Genomic DNA, 19,245 nt, shown 5'->3' with positions numbered 1-19,245 from the left:
GTGGTTACAGGTCTCATAGATTCTGCCTGGCTGGCTAAGCTTTCTAACACTACACTAAGACTGTTCATTTAGAGTCCTTTTAAGATTTTTGTAATACTTTTCCTTTTTAGGAAACAAATGTTTTATCCCATAAGACAAAAGCTGAGAACAAAATACACACTGGTTCAAATTCACTAGTGTCAACTCAGCTCTGGGATCTTTATTATTATTATTATTATTATTATTATTATTATTATTATTATTATTATTTGTTTTTTTTCTTTTAGCACAACTTTTACCCAAAGTTCAGTTTTTCAATTCTTTTTTTTTTTTTTTTTTCCCAGTGTGTGATTTGGATCTCTTTTTGTGAAAGGAAAATAAACCTGTCTGTGTTACAAAACTAGTGTAACATCGCAGGTCTTCTCGTTTAGTAAAAAAACTCACAGCAGACAGCTCAGACCAGACCCATGGCTTGTAACACACTCCAAAGCATCATTTCATACACATTAAAACAAGATCAAGTACGCAGCATGTACTGCATTCATATACAGTGTGTTTATATGATGTGTGCGTGTGAGATAACTATTATAAATATATATATATATATATATATATATATATATATATATATATATATATATATATATATATATATACTGTATATATACGGCATTGAAACACTTCAGTTATACTTTGTAAAAAAATGTTTTTAATAAAACCCAAACTGTTTCAGGATTTGCTAACACAGTGACTGTCTTATTCGATAAGGTACACAGAAAAGGATCATTTTGTTTTTCTTTACCATTTCACAGCCTCTTTCTTTCTCTCATTTAGTTTACACACTGAAATGTACAGTATGACCCTTATAAAATTTTACTGCAGTATTTCTGCAGTATTACCATGCTTTTCCCTTAGTTATTATATCAATTTACCATAGTTTACTATGTTTATTAATATGCTTTACCATACCTGGCTATTCTTTAAAATGCTTACCTATACTTTACCATGTTTTCATGATTTATTACTGAGTTTTTCTATGGGACACTTTTATAAGGGGAATCCTATTACTGCTTTTTGGTTGTTAACTTACCCAATACAGCCACCTAGTGGCCACATTTTGTAATTGTGTCTAGTCAAGAGTTTCAAGCCTGTGAGCTGCAGTACCAACCTTGGCAGAGATTAATACCATAGAGCTATTAGTAGTGTTGTCCAAGCAATTTAACAGTGCATTGAGAAGAGCTGAAGTTCTGGGAGGCAGTGTTAACTTGTGGTTAGAGCTGAGTGATTGGAGCTGATGGACTGGGAAGCAGTGTTCCAGTGGGCCGAGCTGAGAGACTCTGGTGATCCTTAGCTTATCTTGACCTATAACAGTCAGACTCTCAATCCCTCCCCTTCAGCCGATACCCAGGCACCTGTTCCTTTTGATTCAGTTGAAACAGCCCTCCAGGTACGCCTGTTTGCTTAGCGAAGGAGAGGGAAGAAAGACATGTTATCTTGATCAGTCAGGAAAAACACAGCAGAGAGCAGACACCTAGCAGAATGGCGCCCACTCTTAATGGCCTGCTGGCCGTCTGGATATTCACTTTAAATATTGGTAAGTATCCCTTTCCTTTTCAAGGGACAGAGTGCTATAATAGGATTGATTTAGAAATACTAAAGGAAGCTTAAATTCAACGATAAACATTTAGAATGGAAGTCAAATTGAAGACATTGAAAAAGACGTTTTGTCATGGAGTTTATTCAAGTTTCTTTTATATTTGTAAATGTAGCCATATAGATTGTATAATAAGAGTACGCACTGATGAGGAGATGGAAGAAGCTGGACGTTTTTCCTCTAAACTTTGCTCTTGACTATTCTTTTTTTAAACAGACCACAAACTAATTTCCAACAGCAAACGAAGAAAATGTGAAATGAAAGGTTTTTCTACAGACATTAGGAACACACTTTTCAAGTTTATTCAAGTTTCTTTTATATTTGTAAATGTAGCCATATAGATTGTATAATAAGAGTACGCACTGATGAGGAGATGGAAGAAGCTGGACGTTTTTCCTCTAAACTTTGCTCCTGACCATTCTTTTTTTAAACAGACCAAAAACTAATTTCCAACAGCAAACGAAGAAAATGTGAAATGAAAGGTTTTTCTACAGACATTAAGATCACACTTTTTGACCCCACCATTGCATGATGACGTCTCAGTATGTTTATGTAATAGAAGGTGATCTCTAACTAAATTCTACTGATTTTTTGTCTGTCATATATTAAAACTCCAGTTTAAAAACCCCATCGAATTGGGCGTTACTATAGATGTTAGCAAAATAGAACTCAGAAACTATTTAAAAACGAAACCATGTCTTCTTGTGTGAACGCCACACCTGACCTTATCAGGTAAATATTGTTTTTACTGAATTCATACATGAAGGCCAGTCTTCACTAATGTGCAGCCTGATAGGAACTATTGACAAAGCAACACCTGGAAAAGAAACGTACACAAAATCCCCTAGAAATGTGGATTTGAAATTCACTTTAATAAAAAACATCTGACTGCTTTCCTATACAGCAGCCTGAGCAGCTCATTTGTTTCTCTTCCAAATCTAGATGCTGCCTTCTCTATGGATATCACTGTGCCAACAGATCCAGTTTATGGAAACATGGGATCGTCTGTCGACCTGCCATGTAAATACAGCACCAGCACCATCGAAAAAGGATTTAACGTGGAGTGGCGCTTTGCAGCCCCCGGAACTCTTCCGATCAACGCAAAGAGGGTAGGGCTCTATGAGAGGTGTTCAAGCCTGTTCTATACAGAATTGAACAGGGGGTAGGGCTCTGCATGAGAGGTGTCCAAGCTTTAACAGAATTTAAATCATTGCCATTCACTTTCATCAGGATTCCAAATCCTGTTATCCAGCAATTAGAACTACATTGTTCTTTAGATCAAATCTCTCTATGCTGAGCAAACACCAACAAAACAGAATTACGCCTGTATAAGGCCAATATAGAAACCCACATTTTAAAGGAATAATGCATCCCCTAAAACACTTGTCAAAGAACAGCTATATAAGGATTCATCAAGTGAATTCAGCCTGGCTTGTATAAAAAAACTATCCTTCATCTGCTCAGAAATTGCTATCTCCTCCTTCACTCGATGTAGTCACTTGTTATCACTTATTAATCACTGTGTGTACTGTATGGCGCCAGGACTACCAGATTATAATGACCACCGGTGGTCGTTATGTATCAGTTTGATGTAATATAGAGTAACTGTAACCTGTTTAAAATGAGTTTGTATTACAAGATGTTAAAGAACCTAAAGTTACCCCAACCAGATTGTAATCAGCACCACAGTAGCTCCGGCCCGAGCTCTCCAGTCTTTACTCCTGAATGAATTGTAATGCCCCCCCTCAGATGCTGTACTTTGACGGGCAGCTGTACCAGATCAACTCTCTGAGGGGTAGGATGCAGCTGCTCCAGGACCCGCCCACTGGAGGAATCGCCTCGGTCAGGATCATTGATCTGCAGCCCTCGGACTCGGGAGTGTATATCTGTGAGGTCATCAACCCAGGAGACTGGAGTGGAACAGGGCAGGGGGTCATCAACCTGACCGTGCTCAGTACGTGCCGCCCGCTGCTCTACCGGGTCTTATTTATTAACCAGGCATTCGAGTCCTCTGATAATCAGCAGCTGTGCTTGCATGTTATTGTTTATGAAGTACTTATGTTTCTATGTATTTCCATGGTTTTATTTATGTACCAGATCGAAACTACTCCGCGGTTTGCGGTGGTTCTAAAGCTCGGAGGGTGTCTGTCCTGGGTTAACGACTTCTGAACTCACAATCTGATTGGTTGACCTGATCCACGAGGTTTATCATACAAATTTAAAGTACGATAAGAGGCTGTTTAACACATCAAGGCCTATCCCTAGCTGGCACACCATTTACACAGTGCCCGATGTTCTAGCCATTAAAACTGTGTAACTATACCATGTGTTAATTCATTCATCACTGCATCCTAAAAGTCTGTTAAAATCTGATTGGATGCATTTCTGTTCCAGTGCCTCCCTCTCCCCCGGAGTGCAGAGTGACAGGGAATACCCTAGTCGGTAATGACGTGACTCTCAGCTGCCATTCCTCACAGGGAGTCCCTCAGCCCATCTACACCTGGACCAGAGAGAAGACTGCAGCACAGATCCCAGTGCCAGAGGCCAACATGGTGCAAGGTCAGTCCGCTCACTGCCACTCCCCTGAAGGGGGCTGCAGAGTGTACTGCAGTGTGCATAGAAAGGGCATAGTGTGTGCATGGTGAAGCACAAGCAAGCGTGGTGCACCACATGGAAGTCTCATAGCACGGGAAATAAACATGGGGGAAGTATCGCAAAATGACACAAAGAATAGAGAAATCACCCCTGAGGCTGGGAATCTATATATCCCAGCATATTCAAGCTGGCATCAAGCTAGCCTTCTGTTACACTGGCACTGGGGAATGAAGAAATCTGGACTCCTACCAGCCGAGAGAACATGTCTGTTGAGAGCAGTGATTTTCTTAACCCTCGGAACGTTTCGCCTGGCATAATGACCTTAAAAAAATAGGTTTCTGAGTAGAAGTTGTGCTATTGTTCATTGAGCCCTGACAACTGCTGTCGCTACTCAAGAACAGTTTCATGAGAATGAAAGAGTGTGAAACACAAACACTGAGCCAATGCTTCCCCCTCCCTCGAGCAGGGCACTGAATAGCGTTAGCTGTGGTTTCTCTCAATGTTATCCTTTATTTTCAACGTGCAATGTTTACTCGGTGCATGGCTGTACCTGCCTCTGTCAGCAGTAGCATTCTCTCCCTACTGCTTTCCATGTGTTTGTTTTATGTGCTCTCTCTCTCTCTCTCTCTCTCTCTCAAGATAGCTTTGCTTGTATGGCCATTAAACAAAATAGGGGTCTATTCAATTAAGGCTGGTGGATCTAATAATTTCCCTAATGTACTTTGTGCTTTTGTTCCCAGACCAGCTGTCCGGCTCGCTGCTGCTACGGAACCTATCCTACGCCTTCAACGGACCATTCCAGTGCCGGGCCTCCAACGAGATAGGTGCTGCCAGCTGCACAGTCAACATCAGAGTGTGTAAGTTACACAGCCAGCCAGATCACCATCCAATATACACTCGGGCTGCTAGAGAAGCCACCAAGACAGGGGTGGCCAAAGTTATTCCAACACTGTTCTAAATTGAACCATTTAAACTGCGATTTGGGTTTACTTGTGTTACACCTATAATACAAGTCATATATGTATATAATACATTAAATACATATATTAAAAACAATGAATATGAAAATGATAATGCCGGTGCTGCATTATCTTTGTGAGATATTTTTTTTTTTTTTTTACAGGTACAGTTGAATAATGAAAGCCAGTTTTGCTCTTGTGTTCTGTGGGTTTGTCCAATCAGGTGAAATGTCTCTTGTGTGTTTCAGCCACTAGCAATGCGGGGGTGGTGGCGGGGGCTGTGATGGGGGCCCTTCTGTTTCTCCTCCTCCTGGCTGGGGTGGCTGGGTACGTCTTCTGGTACAGGAAAAATCACCCCAAAGCGCCCACAGTTGGAAACGACATACGGTACCTAGGCTTTGTTTTTCTTCATCTTAAAAATCGGCTGGCCTTAGCCACAAAGCTGTTTTAAGGTCTGTTTTGACTAGCATTGGTGTCTTTATACAACTAAACCACATTCTAAAACGGTTTCAAGAATATCAAACTGTATTTGATGCTAATGTCTTGTTTTCTGTGGTTCAGGGAGGATGCCATGGCCCCTTCCTTTAAGACTCCAAGGCATGACTATGAAGAGACCGAGTCCCACCTCCTGAGCCGCTCCCTCGACAGACATGAGACTGCGAGCCACGCCAGCTCAAGGTTCACTGCTGTGGTGTGACCTCCAGCATCAACAAATGCAGCCCCGTCACAATTATCACCCAGTAGCATCATATTTCACGTGCTTGTCAAAAAATGCATTCATTGCCATTGAATAGCAGGTTATAGCTCTGTTGCGTGACGAAGCTGCAGGCAGTAAATTCTTGTACATTGTTTTAAATCATAAAAGTATGTTTTATTCCTGCTGTTAGTTAGGAAATGAAACGTTGAATTGGTGATATTTTCTGCTCAGAACGTGATTCACTGCGATGCACTGTGACGTTTTCACTGGGTGTGAGCTTTTACTCATCAGATCCAGATTGATAACTTCCGCTCTTAGTGTTTTAAATTACACTTTGACTGCTGTACCGCAGCCCATAAACTGACAACTGAGTGGTACTCGGTTGTAAAGGTGAGGGAAGGACAGCTTTTCTTGTTTTGCAATCAGCACGTTAATGAATGGATTTGTTTAATACCTAAAGATAAATACAATTATGAGTATGAGCGTCAGCACACCCCTAGTTTTCTTATTAGCACTAATCACTGGCCAATACAAGCATAGATCAAAGATCTTATGTCATTGGTCCCAAATATTCAATAAGACTGACAGCGGCCATTCCAACACTAGAACACTATGGACAGGAAGCCAAAGACAACTCTAGCTGAAGAGTCCAAATGGATGAGGGCTGCGTTTGTTTCATTGAGGGTTGGCGTTGCACTGGCCTCAATCCTGGAACTGCTTGTATTTGGTAAACAGGTTTTTTTTTTTTTACATGTTCTTCTTGAATTCAACTTCGAGTCCTAACATGAATTTGTATCTTTATTTGATTTTTTTAAACTAAAAATGAGATCAATTCTTTTTGTCCTTTTTTTTTCAATGTATTTATGCATTAAAGGATAGACCAAGGTGATATCAGCAAAGACTGTGTTTTATTCAGGATCTTGATGAGTTACATACAATGACATGTCGTTAATAATGTATGGGAGCTCATGCAGTTTTGGCTGGAGAGTGGAAGAATCGCACCCCAGGCAGCCTGCGACTTCTCAAGAGAGGGGCCGTCGTAGCGTTAAGTAGGACACAGCACTGCAAATCACAGAGGAAAGGAAAAACATGTTATTCCCTAATGCAAAGAGAGAAGAGGCACTGTGGAAACTGACAGAAAAAAAAGAAAGTTGAAACATTATGGCCCAAAAGGCTTCTCCTTTAACTCTACATGTTAGACTGCATTACTGTTAGCTGAAGAGCTGAAAATCAACTGCAAAAGCACAGAGAAGTACGGTAAAGCAAAGCAAATGGTATTTACTATGGTATGATGGAGTCGTGCTGTCACTAGCAACAGCGGCAGCTTCAACACAATGTTTAGCCTTGCTCCTGAGTTTAGGTAACTCCTACTGAATTTTACAAAAGGAATATGAAAGTACCTGCTTTTTTCAGTGAACTCCCAGACACTGTGAAGACAGCATTGGATTTTTTAAATAATTGATCAATTACGCTACATTTACATCCAATTTGGATCCTGTTTCTATCTGGAAAACCACCACTAGGGTATTATTCTAAATACTTGTATTCCTAATCGCATATATGAAATTCTCTATCCAGAGTACAATAGGAATTCTGTCATATAAACCCAGTATTGAGAATGTTCCATTGTGAACCACATAATACCCAGGCACAGTGCTACTGCATTAATTCTGTTATCTGGATTACTTATTTAACAGCATACTGAGCGTGTCTAATAAACTACTGTACCTTTTAAAATGTAGTCAGTTAACAAAGTCGGGACCTTCTCGCTGTCTTCTTTCATTGCATAAAGAACTGCAAAAAAAGAGTAACCAAACCACACAGTCAGTGCAGCCTGATCACTGGACACGTAAACCTAACCCACCTATTGTGCTGAAAAAAAAAAAAAACTGGTGGTATTGGGTTAGTGCAGAGGGACTGGGAGGCAGTGCGATCTAGGGGTTAGAGGAAGGACTGGGAGGTTGTGTGGCTCAACTGCAGGGCTGTCCAATCCTGGTCCTGGAGGGCCGTTCCACTCCAGGTTTAACAGGTAAAATGATAGAATTACCTACTTCAGGGTCTGGGTGGAGGTTTAATTGGTTCAATTAAACAATTTAGGACAGGGTTGGAACAAAGACCAGCAGTGGAAGGGCCAATTTTGGTGCTTTGACTTGAGGGCCGAGGATAGGGTTCTCCATGTACACTGGGACAGTTTGGGAGATTTCAGACTTTTCAGCTCACATCACAATGCATTCTGGTAAATGTAGTCTGCTGTCAAAGGTACCAGAATGCATTGCGATGAGTTGAAACGCCTGAACAAAGTGTACATGGAGTCGTATGGTAACCCTAGCCTAGAAGGGTTGGCTGGAGGTGAGAGGCTGGGAGAGAGTGCGGCTGAGTATTTAGAACTCAGAGAAAGAGGGAGGATCTTTGCAAGGCAGGGCTTACTTTTCGTTAGCATCTGGAGATCTTCCACAGAGGGAGGCGTGCCTTTCTTCTCAAAGGGAATCACTGTATTTAAGTACTGAAAAAATAATACAAAATAATAATAAATAATAATAACAAGCCATCAGCCAACAACAAGCTAAAGAAACATGTGAAATATGGTGAAATACCTGCTTGTCAGTCCCTGAGTTCCCGAAAGTCTGTCTGATCCCTGTCTGGAGGATGGTGGAGATCCCCTCCATACTGAAACGCTGGGGGAGAAACAGTGTGACTCGGATCAGCTCCATTGCATTGCTCTGATTTATACTTATAAGAGCAAGGACATGGATACCTTTAGTTAGCACTGGCAAGGCAGCAGTTTAGTTAAGCAGGTTCCAGCCTCCAAACGAGAGCCGAACACCTGCAGTTCAGTCCATGCAATTCGTTTAATGTTTTTTCTTTCACTTGGGACAGTTAAGCAGAGTGATCATACTGGGATGCATATATTTACGTATTTTTTGGTCCATCTAAAGCCTACAGCAGTACATCTAACCAAATAAACCTATACAGGACAGTGCCGATCATTGGCATCTATCAAGCAACATGCTGCGTCACTGCATCGCTACCATGCATCCACCCTTACAAACATAAGGTAAGAAAAACAATAAAATAACAAAAAATACACATATAGTGGGAGTGTGACTGACCTTGACTGGCATGGAGCCGACCTTGTCGGTCCTGGCAGTGCCCTGCAGGCTCATGCCCTTCTCCCTCCTGCGTCGCTTGGAGAGCTCGCGTTGCTCTTTCTGCCGGTTCTGCACCTCCATCAGGGCCGTGATGAAGGTGTTCTTCATCTCCTTCTCAAACTCCAGCTCGTCCCGCCGCGCCAGCTGCATCACCAGCTCCTCCGAGAACTCGCGGATCGCCCCCTCCACCCGCTCCAGCAGCTCCGCCAGCACCGACATGGGCATCATCTGCAAGCCTGCGAGGGGAGAGACAGAGGGATTCAGTCATGTCAGTGTACATGGAGGCATATGGGAAACCTATCTTCGGCCCTCAACTCAAAGCACTAGAGCAGGGGTGGCCAACATTGTCTCTTCCACTTCTGGTCTTTGTTCCAACCCTAATCTAAATTGCTTAATTCAACCAGTTAAACCTCCATCCAGACCCTGAAGAAGTTCATTATCTGATTTTAAACCTGGAGTGGAATTTTGGCCCTCCAGAACCGTGATTGGACACTCCTGAATTATACTGAAAAACTGACTTGGGGAGCCATGCAGGAAGACAAGAGGATTTTACCAGTCACATTTGGACTACCTTTTTAATTGAATTTATGTTTAGTTCTATTTGGCTACTTGTGATATTTTTCCCCTAGCCATTTAGAAGCATGAGTTATTCTGTTTGTCCCACTTGCAGGCACAGTAATGAATCAGTTGTTCTTCATTTTGTTTTTAATTTAATGTTTTTTGTGCACGCTGTAACTCCGACCCCAGCCCCCGCCCTCCCCCTTCCTGGATGGTACCTTCCAAGGAGCAGTTGTTGTTGGAGGCCTGGGACAGGACGCGGATCTCCTCCAGCAGGGAGGGGTCTGGAATGAGGGAGGACTCTGCGCTCTCCTCCTCCTCCTCTTCCTCCTCTGTTTCTTCAGGGTCCGGAGAGTTCTCCATCATCTCCTCAATCTCCTCGATCACCTGACAAATAAAGAGACGCCCCCTTTTACTTTCACAGTTAATACAACCAATAAGGTTTTTAAATCAACAGTTACATTTCAACTGGGCTCCTGCAGGACATGAAACATCCCAGTCAGGTTTGCTGTATATTGCAAGCGCAAATGAAGAAGAGTCGGAAACGTGTTAGCGCGCCTGTCCCTGACATGGCGACCCCCTGACCTGTCGACCCCTGACCTGACGACCCCCTGACCAGACCTGATCAGCCGTGAGCAGCAGTCCGTCGCTCAGGCAGCACGTGTGCTCGTTTTTCTCGTTCAGTTCTTCTTCCTCTTTTTCATGGATCTGAAAGAGAGAATGGAGACATGAAGGACACAGAATGTTCTGCAGCGTTTCAGGTGCGGTCATGTTGCAGAAGGTACCCAAAATACAGTAGGCTGCTGCTTTAAAAATTTACCTAAACACTGCAGTATGCTGCAATTCATTACAGCAGTACTGCAGTATATATTTTTCTTCCTTGGTTTTTAGGCAGAAAACTGCTCTGGAAATTCAAAATAATTCTGCAGCTTGGTTCAATACACACAGCTCTTGTCTGCCGTTGAAAACGTTTGCGACCTTTCATTAATAAATCCAGCTTCTGTGTTTGTAAAAACTTCAAACAGTAACACACGGTTGTGACAGCCCTGTTTTAATTAAGGGGTCTGTTCCATGCGAGAGGGGACTGTGCTTCTTAAAAATAAGCAGTTAAGACTGAGGCCTCCATTATAGGGAACTGTCCACTGGAAAATTAATTGGATCTAAAATACCAGCAATTTTGATTTCCTGGATTTAAAGCACATGGATCAAAGCACAGACAGGCACTTCCTGAGAAGATCACTGGAATGGGAGGGACCCTGTAAGTAAGATAGCTGTGGGGTTTTTTTTTCATCTTGGCTGGTTATTGCAATTACAAAAGGGAACTTTGTTTTTGAAGGGAGTCATTGAGTACAGCCGTAATATTTGAAGTTGTTAGTGTGGTTTGGTGATCTTTGGTGTTTTGGTTAGGCAGTTACTTGTCTGTATATTTGAAGACTGGGAAGGGATGAATGATCAGTGTATCTGTTGCAATTGGCCAACATGGCATAAAAAAACTGAGCCCCGTCCACTTATTTGTTAGCATGTGATCCATTGCACAGTGCCCTCAATAATGATGAACTAAACCTTGTTTGTCTGTTTTGATCACAAATAAAAACTGTATATATCTTAGGAATGACTCTGATGCTACCAGCATTTCTCTTTTCGTTTGGCACGGGCATCCTGCAAATGCGCTTGTGGGCTAATGCACATTCAGCACCTCTCATCGCTCACTCCGCTATCTTCCCAGAGTAATGCCTTTTAATTGCGCTGTCTGACTGGCCTCCTAAACAGCCTTGGCTCCTGTCATCGGCAAGGACTCTATTTCCATCTATCAGCTTGCAACACAGTGCTGTTGGCTCTGTGAAAACCAGCTTGTGCTTCCCCTGTCGTACAGCCTGACATTGAAACTGAGCAGCACCATTTCCAAGACATTCCTCATGCAGAGTGCTACGAAGCACCTGGACGTTATTTGTTAGCAAAAGAGGCAAAGAACGATACTGAAAGGCATTGAAAATGACTGCAGGGCTCCTTCCAGTCCCTTGGCTCTAACTGCTCGGCCACACTGCCTCTCCTCCTCCTTCTGCAACTAATTCCCAGTCCATCTATGCAGTGTGAAACTGCTTTACTAACATGCCACAATACATTTCACAAGGCCTTAACAAAAAAAACCCTACTGCAGGCCTTGAACGTTGAGATACGGGAGAGATACTGTCCTTTGGAAGACATTTCCAAAGCTCCAGTGATTGATCTACAGAAGAGAAAGTCTGTCCAGCTCAGAGAGACAGACAGGAGGCTGCCTAGTCAGAATGGTCATGTCAACTCCACCTTTAGTCTGGAGCCTCTCAGACTGGCTCCCTTCCATTTCCACAGCTCCCTCTGGACGCAGGGCTTCAGAGAGCGTGTGCTGCTTCCTGCCTCCTGATGCTTTGAGAGGCTGCCAGACACTTTCAATCCACGGCTGTGCTTCAGATAATGCACAGCAACTCCCTTACTGCAGCAGCAGTGTCTGAGCTTGTTGTTGTTCGATAGGTCTAGTGGAGAGAGACCGTGCCTGAAGAGCTACGGATTCACTGTCTGAATGCCCATTAGTAGCAGCAGCACTGGTGTGCAGGGAAAGGACAAAACAAGGGCAACCAATCAATGGACTAGAGTAAGAAAACTGTTTATTAGGTCTTGGTTAGTAATACCAAGCACTGTGGAATTGCTGTTTAACCAAACCATATTTCTGTGTTATACTCTACTTGCAACTTCGCAGGATCGCTACGCTTTTATCATAGCCTCCTATAGATCTTTCTCATTGCATTCAAGTAAAATCTGCTTTTATACTGTTAAAACAGATTCTTGTCCTACAGATTAATGAAGTAGGAATGATGGGAAGCCCCCTGCATGCGTGCACACTGGTTCTGTTGTGCCTGGGACTCTCTGACGGAGAGTGATTGGTACAGTACCTCCTGGTCAGACAGGTTCCCATTGAGAGTCTCAGTGTTCGGGTCATCCCAGCTGGAGCCATTTGAGGGCATGTAGTTGTCGGTCAGGGCGTCCCATACACTGCAAGAGAGAGAGTGACAAACATGAGTGACCCGCCTACAGTACTGTACTGTCAAGAACTCCTGCCTCCAAATACACACCGCAGGAATATTTCCTACCGCACTGCACACAAGGCTTGCTGATGGCCAGCAATTTGTCATTGTCATTGATTATCAGAGCTCACCACATACATATTTGTTATATATGATATTTTTGCCAATTACTTTTATCTCAAATACATGCGGTTTGCCATATACAGCACACAGTGGGGTTAAGCTTAGCAAAAGTAATTGGTAAAGAACAGGAAAAGCATGATAAATGTTGGTTAATGAACATTGCACATACATGATAGACCAAGTACCCAGGTATTGGGTAAATCGATTGCCCAATAAAACATGCAGCTTTACCTCTGTGAGCTGGTATAGGCGCCCATCTGTGCGTGGCTACTGAGACGTATCTTTAAGTGGACACTTGTGCCACTCAATCACCCTCTCACTCGGCTGAGACACCACTTGATGTGGAGCTGGACGCCAGCAACCAGAGAGACAGAGAGAGAGGTGGAGCGAGCAAGTGATGCCTACCATTGTTCCCAGTGCTGGCCTATTTCCCAGGCAGGGATCTGTTCAATGGCATCGCCCAGCACCACAGACAAACAGCTGTCTATTCAAGAGTCTCTCTCGTAACTCTTTACATCTCTTGTTCACACACATGCTCTACCCCTTGACCACTGGCACCCGCTGGCACCGAATATTAAAGAGGGTCCTGAGGCACATGCAGCATTGGGTGTTGGAACAGATAGAGATACAGAAGATGTCCACCAGCACAGCTCTGCCACACATGCACCGTACTGGGGTGGACTGGGTAAGATACTGGAGATCTCTGGATGAAACAAGACACACAGTGTGCCTTACGCATTATTCCTGAGTCATCTCTATGCTAAACATCACGGCGGACCTGCCATGCTAGCCTGCTGGAAGACAGCGCAGTGTTCGTTATTTCACGATTTGCTAATTCACCAATTCGGGTAATTCATGATGAGGCCATGTTAACAGTAAAGGGTCATGTATTATACCTGCAATGTAAGGACCCTTCTCTAATTCACTGATTTCAGTAGTAATGATTGGTTAATGTTTAAGTCAGATAGCAAAATACTGTATATATATATATATATATATATATATATATATATATATATATATATATATATATATATATATATATACACAGTTAAACCTAAATGACAGCGAAAAATAGGATAACCAAAAAAAATAAATAAATAAAAATAACCATGTTAAACACACAAACTGGCTCTCGTTCCCTCGGTTTGCTATGCCCTGGGGCGTTCTGGTGAGTTCATAGAAAAATAACATACCCTGTAATGATACACATGGGGCATCATGCGATCTATGGAAATGAAAATCTCCACACCTATTTGGATTATACAGGGCCCGGGGAGATTAAGCTGCTATTGTAACAGCTTTGATTCTGGCAGGCAGTGTGTTAAATAGTCATTTGAACATAAAAAATAAAAAAAAAATCTAGATGGAACAGCTGTGGACAAGTGCGAGAGCTGAAGCATGAATAACACATGCTGAATTATTCAGAGCATCATCGTAAGACATGAATAATAAACCCCACGGCAGTCTCAGCCAATCAGGGGCCCGGCAGAGAGCTTATCTCACCAGTAGAGGCTCGCTTGAGAGCTTTGTTTGAAACATCCCAAAAAAGACCCACTGTATTAAAAATATATATCTAGATATTTGAAAAGGGGTTCATGCCATTACCCAAATTCTTTGATTTTAAGATTATAATAGTATTATGGAGGATATTTGACCTTGTGCCCTGGAAACCAAACTCTTTGGAAATGTAGAGTACCAAGGTTTTCATTAGTCCCTTGCTTTGTTTTTGAATGGAGTTGGAGTTTATTGTCGTTTTTTTCAAATCAGGGCCCACAGTATGTCTTTCTGAGGACTATTTGTTCAGTGTTTCCTCCATTCTTTAATTCACTCCTAGTTTTGGAAAGGAGAAAATATGTTACGGTAATGTCATGAAATGAAAAACAAAACACTTGAGCACTTAAGAGGACTTGAAATAGTTGTTTTGTAAAATGAACAGGTGTTTCAAAGAAAGCGTTTACTCCCGTTTTTAATTAACTCCTAGTTTTGGAAAGTGGGGGAAAACACCTGTTAATTTACAAAACCAAAACCAAACAACAAAATAATATAATCCAAGTCCCATTAAGCGCTGTCGAGGCGTTTGTTTCTCATTTCGTAACATTAAAATGAATTGTTCTCCTTTCTAAAAGCAGGAGTTAATTGAAGACTGTAGTAAACGTTTTGAATGTGTGTGTCATGGTGCCGTGCTCTTACTCCTCGTCCTGTAACAGCTCCTCCTCTTCTACGATGTGTGTCTGATTCCGGACGGGCGCCAGCACCTCGGTCTTGGTGTTGTAGTTGCGGAAGCACACGTTGAGCTTCTCGTCGAACTCGTTCACCAGGTCCTCCATGGACTTGAAGCTGATCATCTCCGAGAACGTCTCCAGCTCCGAGAAGTCCTCCCGCTTGATTGGGGGCACCCCTCCGTGGGACATAAAGGGGCTCTGGTTCCCGTCGACATCGCGGCAGGGCCTCAGGTCGTCAAAATCCTCGTCCAGGCACACCAGCGGGGCTTCCATGCTGCCTGACTCCCTGTAGGGAGCGCCTGTGCAAGTGGGAACCCTGTGGAAGGAGACAGGGTCAGTGGAACGGGAGGACAGGATTGGAGAACTTAAATATCCACATTTATGACTCCCCTCCTACCATAAAAGACACCTCCATTTGGATGGCAGAATTTTGCAATGTATTATTGGGAAAAGACCATCTGACGCCCTTATAGTCCTGCAAACCTCTGTTATGTCCTGTAAAGCACTCAACGAGAGTAGTAATAGATTTCACTAACACCACCTACGTATTTAATATGAGTACCCTTTTGCACATAAGGGACTGCCATACAGTATATCTGTTTTCATTTTTACTGAATTAAAAGGGTTATAGTTGTCAGTTAGTCTGTTATACTTACACTTCAAGGGTCATTTCACTTGGACAGTAACATTCTCTCCACACATTGAATGGATGGGCATTAGCAGAATGCAGGGCTACACATTCGAATGCAGGGCTACACCACCCCTGTCTTTAATGTATTTCCTCTTAACAAGTAAAATCAATGTGCAAACAAACCTGAACCCTGCTGTGGTGCACATAGAAATCCTCCCAGTCTATTTTCAGACACTCTGATTAATATTTTAGTGATCTGTTTAATTTATTTTGGCTGTCGGGTCCCAGGACAGAGAGAGCACAAGCAGCGGCACAACTCCTGGGAACAGATACATAATCGAGTCTGAAGAGCGCTGAGCATAAATTAAGGAAAACTCATTAAAGAATTCCTAAGATACATGACAGATTTGTAGGGACCGCATGCAGATTCACTGTGCCTTGCATGCTTTTAACCTCAGGGTTACAATAATGCTCAACCCACAAGTGAGTTTGTCCCCTACTGGATATCACAAAAGCACCGCTCAATCCAGCACAATTGGCAGATCCAAGACTGAACATCAGAAGATGTGAGGATCAGGACTGAGGAGCACTGGCTAGCAGAGCTATCAAGGGAAGCTCTCCTCCATCCAATCCTCCCACGATCAGTGAACAATCAAGGGAAGCTCTCCTCCATCCAATCCTCCCAATGAAAGGAAGAACCCACCCAATCGTTCTACATTCTTAGACAATAACATTTTAGGGGACCACTGCCATTGTGAAGCAGCTTACTCATTCAAATATATAATATGCATATATACATATATACTTGGTTACATTTTGTGTGTTTAATTAAATAATACACATGTAGATGCATGGCAACAACATACTTAATACACAACAACATGTATAAGTGCAGAAAATCTTAAGATTTTATAATATGCATGGGTTGCATTGCTATTACACAACCATCTGTTAATTGCTATGTTATAAATTATATTTTTTTAGATCCTATTTCTATCTCATATGCAGCTTGCTGGGAGGTCAGCAGGTAAATGTTAGGCATGAAATTGGTAGAAAATTGAGATCTGAAACCTTAGAAGTCTTCACTGTTCTTGCCTTTGGCTGTTTGTTCAATGAAGCAAATTGTTAAAAAGAAGCCTTTTTGAAGAACCTGCGTTTAGATGCCATAGCCTACAATATCCATTCAAATCAGAGAGAAGCACTGTCTCTATCTGTCTTTCTCTGACACAGAAACACTCAGAGAAGAGGACAAACTGATCTGACAAAAAATATAGCCAGCCACACAATCAGTCAGCCAAGCAAACAGGGAGACCGCAGCATGTTCTGTTAGATAACTGTCACCACACACAGCAACACAGACACTGATTTATTAGAGATTCATCTAAGGTTTTACACTTTACATTGCATCTCTAATTACTGTGTATTTGCATAGCAGTTACTAAGTAAATTCATGTGTGCTTCCACATAATTACAATGTTACTATGCATAGTTTCAATGTACTTAATGTGTAAATCTTTTTGCACGAAATAATCGCGAACCCTTTTCTAATACAATTGCATACTTGCATATATCATGCAAAAATATTTACACATTGAGTACATTGTAACTATGCATAATACCATTGCAATTATGTGTAAGCACACACGTATTTACTCAGCAGACACAATGTATAGTTTGTGAGTGCTTTTCCATAAGCTGCTTCTCCCTTTTTGCAAAGCAGTTTCAGAGACGATGGGCAAGGCAGCAGTTTCATTTACTAGAGCTCCAATTGCAGGTTGATGCAGGTTCTTCTATATCCAAGAATGCATAAATGCATGTCTCAAAAGTCACATGCACTTTTCCAGCAGATTTCCAAGGATTAGGGGCAGTTATTATTGAGGAACAGCCTGGAGCAGCAATTGAGCCACAATAATAGCCCTGAGATACACCCTGCCTGTTATTTTCCTTTCAGGCTGTTGCTATAGACTGCACTGTATACCAGAACAGATTAGACGGCAAACGTACAGAGAGAACTGGTTAATGCTGAAACGTAAAAGAAAAATACCCTGCAATGGCAGTGCAGACAGGCGACTGCAGCTTGAATACAAATGGTTTTGCTGTGTGTTGGCACCGGGCACGCCAAGGTTTGTAATGCCACCTTCACCTGAGCCTGCTGTTCACCCTGCCTCTCCCCTAGCAGAGACTACCAGCAACACAGCTTCCTTTTACCCTTCTCACGCTTAAACAGGAGCTGATTTCAATGCTGACTGATGAGAAAGCCCGAACACGACAGAGAGTAATACATGAAGGATTCCGTTTCATCAGCAGCATACATGCTGCATGTATGTATGTATGATTATAGCTTTCTATCTGAAAGTGATATATGTTTATCTTTATACCATACATAAAAACACAGTCTATACACCCATGCAAAACACAACAAATCTAAAATTTCCCATCTGCTTGTTAAACACACAGCGATATAAAGATATGCATGTCTATTGTCTTCTAGTTAACGAGCTTGCTATTTAGTGAACGGGACAGACAAGACAGAAACAAACAGATAGGTATGAACATTAAATGATGCATGCATTCATGTAATACCACTTATCACACTGAAACGCCTCAGGTGCATATTCTATTCATTCCAAGGCCAAGGAGCGAGGAACTGAATATAAATAAAGACATTAAGCCAACAAGAAGCCATTGCAGAGAAAGAGAGAGGGAGAGGGAGAGAAAGAGAGGAGGGGCAGCATCTTGGAGGATACCCAGGAAGAGAACGAGAGAATGGGAATAACAATGGAGAGAGAGAGAGAGAGAGAGAGAGAGAGAGAGAGAGAGAGAGAGAGAGAGAGAGAGAGAGAGAGAGAGAGAGAGAGAGAGAGAGAAGCTCTGATAATCTTCCTACAAAAGAGGTTAGCATCAACAGCTTACAAACCAGGATGTAATGGCCTCTGAATGATATGCTAGAGAGATGCTCTTCTACCTGAGATGTGTCTCCAATGCTGTATCCTGTGAAGAGCCCCTCCTATGCAGTGCAGATTTCAACAACACCTTGTGATGTACATCCCAGCGAGGCTAGCAGAGCGGATAAAGGCATTCCCTTTTCAATGCAGGAATGGGGAGGTACAGGATTAAGAGGACAATGGTGGCTGCTGTTCCTCTTGATTTGGCCGCTGGTTCTACAGGCTCCTGTGGATTGCAGAGCTCATCAGAGCAGCGGATGGTTCTGTTGAATCAATAAGCAGCAGCAGCCTCTATTGCAGCATCACTGTAGCAGCTAGGGCTGCATCACCACGGAAACACAGAGAAGCCCCTCCCTCTGTCTCCACCTTGTTAATATTCATGAGCCTTGTGTGTGGTGAGGTGGAGGGGTGGAACAGAACATTTCAGAACATCTGGCTTATCAAGCAATGATTCTAAGCAACATGTATAACCTTTCTGACTTTCTGAGTATTTCTGATGTACCGGTATAACAGGTTTGTGCTAGAATAGTATTTTTCAGATGAAAATGCTGCTGAAATTTGAAGTCTATGATTTTATTGTGGTATTATTAATGCAGCTGTACAGGTTAACTGCAGAGGTATAACTGCAGTCTGTCTGCACATTCTCTGCCATGGCAGGACCTGTAGCCTCT

General features: G+C 42.4%; 2 protein-coding genes across 7 annotated transcripts; one reads left to right on the top strand and one right to left on the bottom strand.

Moving 5' to 3' along the window:
* The first annotated feature begins 22 nt into the window (after positions 1–22).
* Positions 23–6,773, top strand: LOC131708075 (V-set and immunoglobulin domain-containing protein 2-like). The gene is made up of 6 exons (XM_059010102.1): positions 23–2,742; positions 3,383–3,587; positions 4,028–4,192; positions 4,969–5,085; positions 5,436–5,574; positions 5,749–6,773. Exons 1-6 carry the CDS (start codon positions 2,590–2,592, stop codon positions 5,882–5,884), a joined length of 915 nt encoding a protein of 304 aa, XP_058866085.1. The 5' UTR covers positions 23–2,589; the 3' UTR covers positions 5,885–6,773.
* A 20-nt stretch (positions 6,774–6,793) lies between these two features.
* LOC131708074 (fasciculation and elongation protein zeta-1-like) lies at positions 6,794–18,930 on the bottom strand. 6 transcript variants are annotated; one of them, XM_059010097.1, is made up of 11 exons: positions 18,595–18,930; positions 14,967–15,314; positions 12,519–12,618; positions 10,177–10,299; positions 9,810–9,978; positions 8,995–9,269; positions 8,479–8,559; positions 8,312–8,387; positions 7,613–7,678; positions 7,285–7,311; positions 6,807–6,946 (listed from the first exon to the last, which is right to left on the bottom strand). In XM_059010097.1, exons 2-11 carry the CDS (start codon positions 15,269–15,271, stop codon positions 6,930–6,932), a joined length of 1,239 nt encoding a protein of 412 aa, XP_058866080.1. In that variant the 5' UTR covers positions 15,272–15,314; positions 18,595–18,930; the 3' UTR covers positions 6,807–6,929. The 6 variants fall into 6 exon arrangements, with proteins under 6 accessions (XP_058866081.1, XP_058866080.1, XP_058866084.1 ...); XM_059010098.1 differs by lacking the exon at positions 7,285–7,311 and having other exon boundaries at positions 6,794–6,946; positions 18,595–18,929; XM_059010096.1 differs by lacking the exons at positions 6,807–6,946; positions 18,595–18,930 and adding an exon at positions 18,547–18,570 and having other exon boundaries at positions 6,963–7,311.
* Between the last annotated feature and the right edge of the window lie 315 nt (positions 18,931–19,245).

This window comes from Acipenser ruthenus, chromosome 40 (genome assembly GCF_902713425.1).
Source record: "Acipenser ruthenus chromosome 40, fAciRut3.2 maternal haplotype, whole genome shotgun sequence".
NCBI lineage: Eukaryota > Metazoa > Chordata > Actinopteri > Acipenseriformes > Acipenseridae > Acipenser > Acipenser ruthenus.
Note: the sequence above shows the minus strand (reverse complement) of the source record. Positions and strands in the feature narration are given on the sequence as shown.

What these genes read in the sequence shown, in the direction of transcription:
- LOC131708074 (XM_059010095.1), bottom strand. Translation starts at nt 15,271, where the DNA reads ATGGAAGCCCCGCTGGTGTGCCTGGACGAGGATTTTGACGACCTGAGG. An exon ending in CAACAACTGCTCCTTGGAAG is followed by an intron (nt 9,270 to 9,809) that starts GTACCATCCAGG and finishes CTCCCCTCGCAG; the next exon opens with GCTTGCAGATGATGCCCATG. An exon ending in TCTCCAGATGCTAACGAAAA is followed by an intron (nt 7,679 to 8,311) that starts GTAAGCCCTGCC and finishes CTTTTTTTGCAG; the next exon opens with TTCTTTATGCAATGAAAGAA.
- LOC131708075 (XM_059010102.1), top strand. Translation starts at nt 2,590, where the DNA reads ATGGATATCACTGTGCCAACAGATCCAGTTTATGGAAACATGGGATCG. An exon ending in AGAGGCCAACATGGTGCAAG is followed by an intron (nt 4,193 to 4,968) that starts GTCAGTCCGCTC and finishes TTTTGTTCCCAG; the next exon opens with ACCAGCTGTCCGGCTCGCTG. An exon ending in ACAGTTGGAAACGACATACG is followed by an intron (nt 5,575 to 5,748) that starts GTACCTAGGCTT and finishes TCTGTGGTTCAG; the next exon opens with GGAGGATGCCATGGCCCCTT.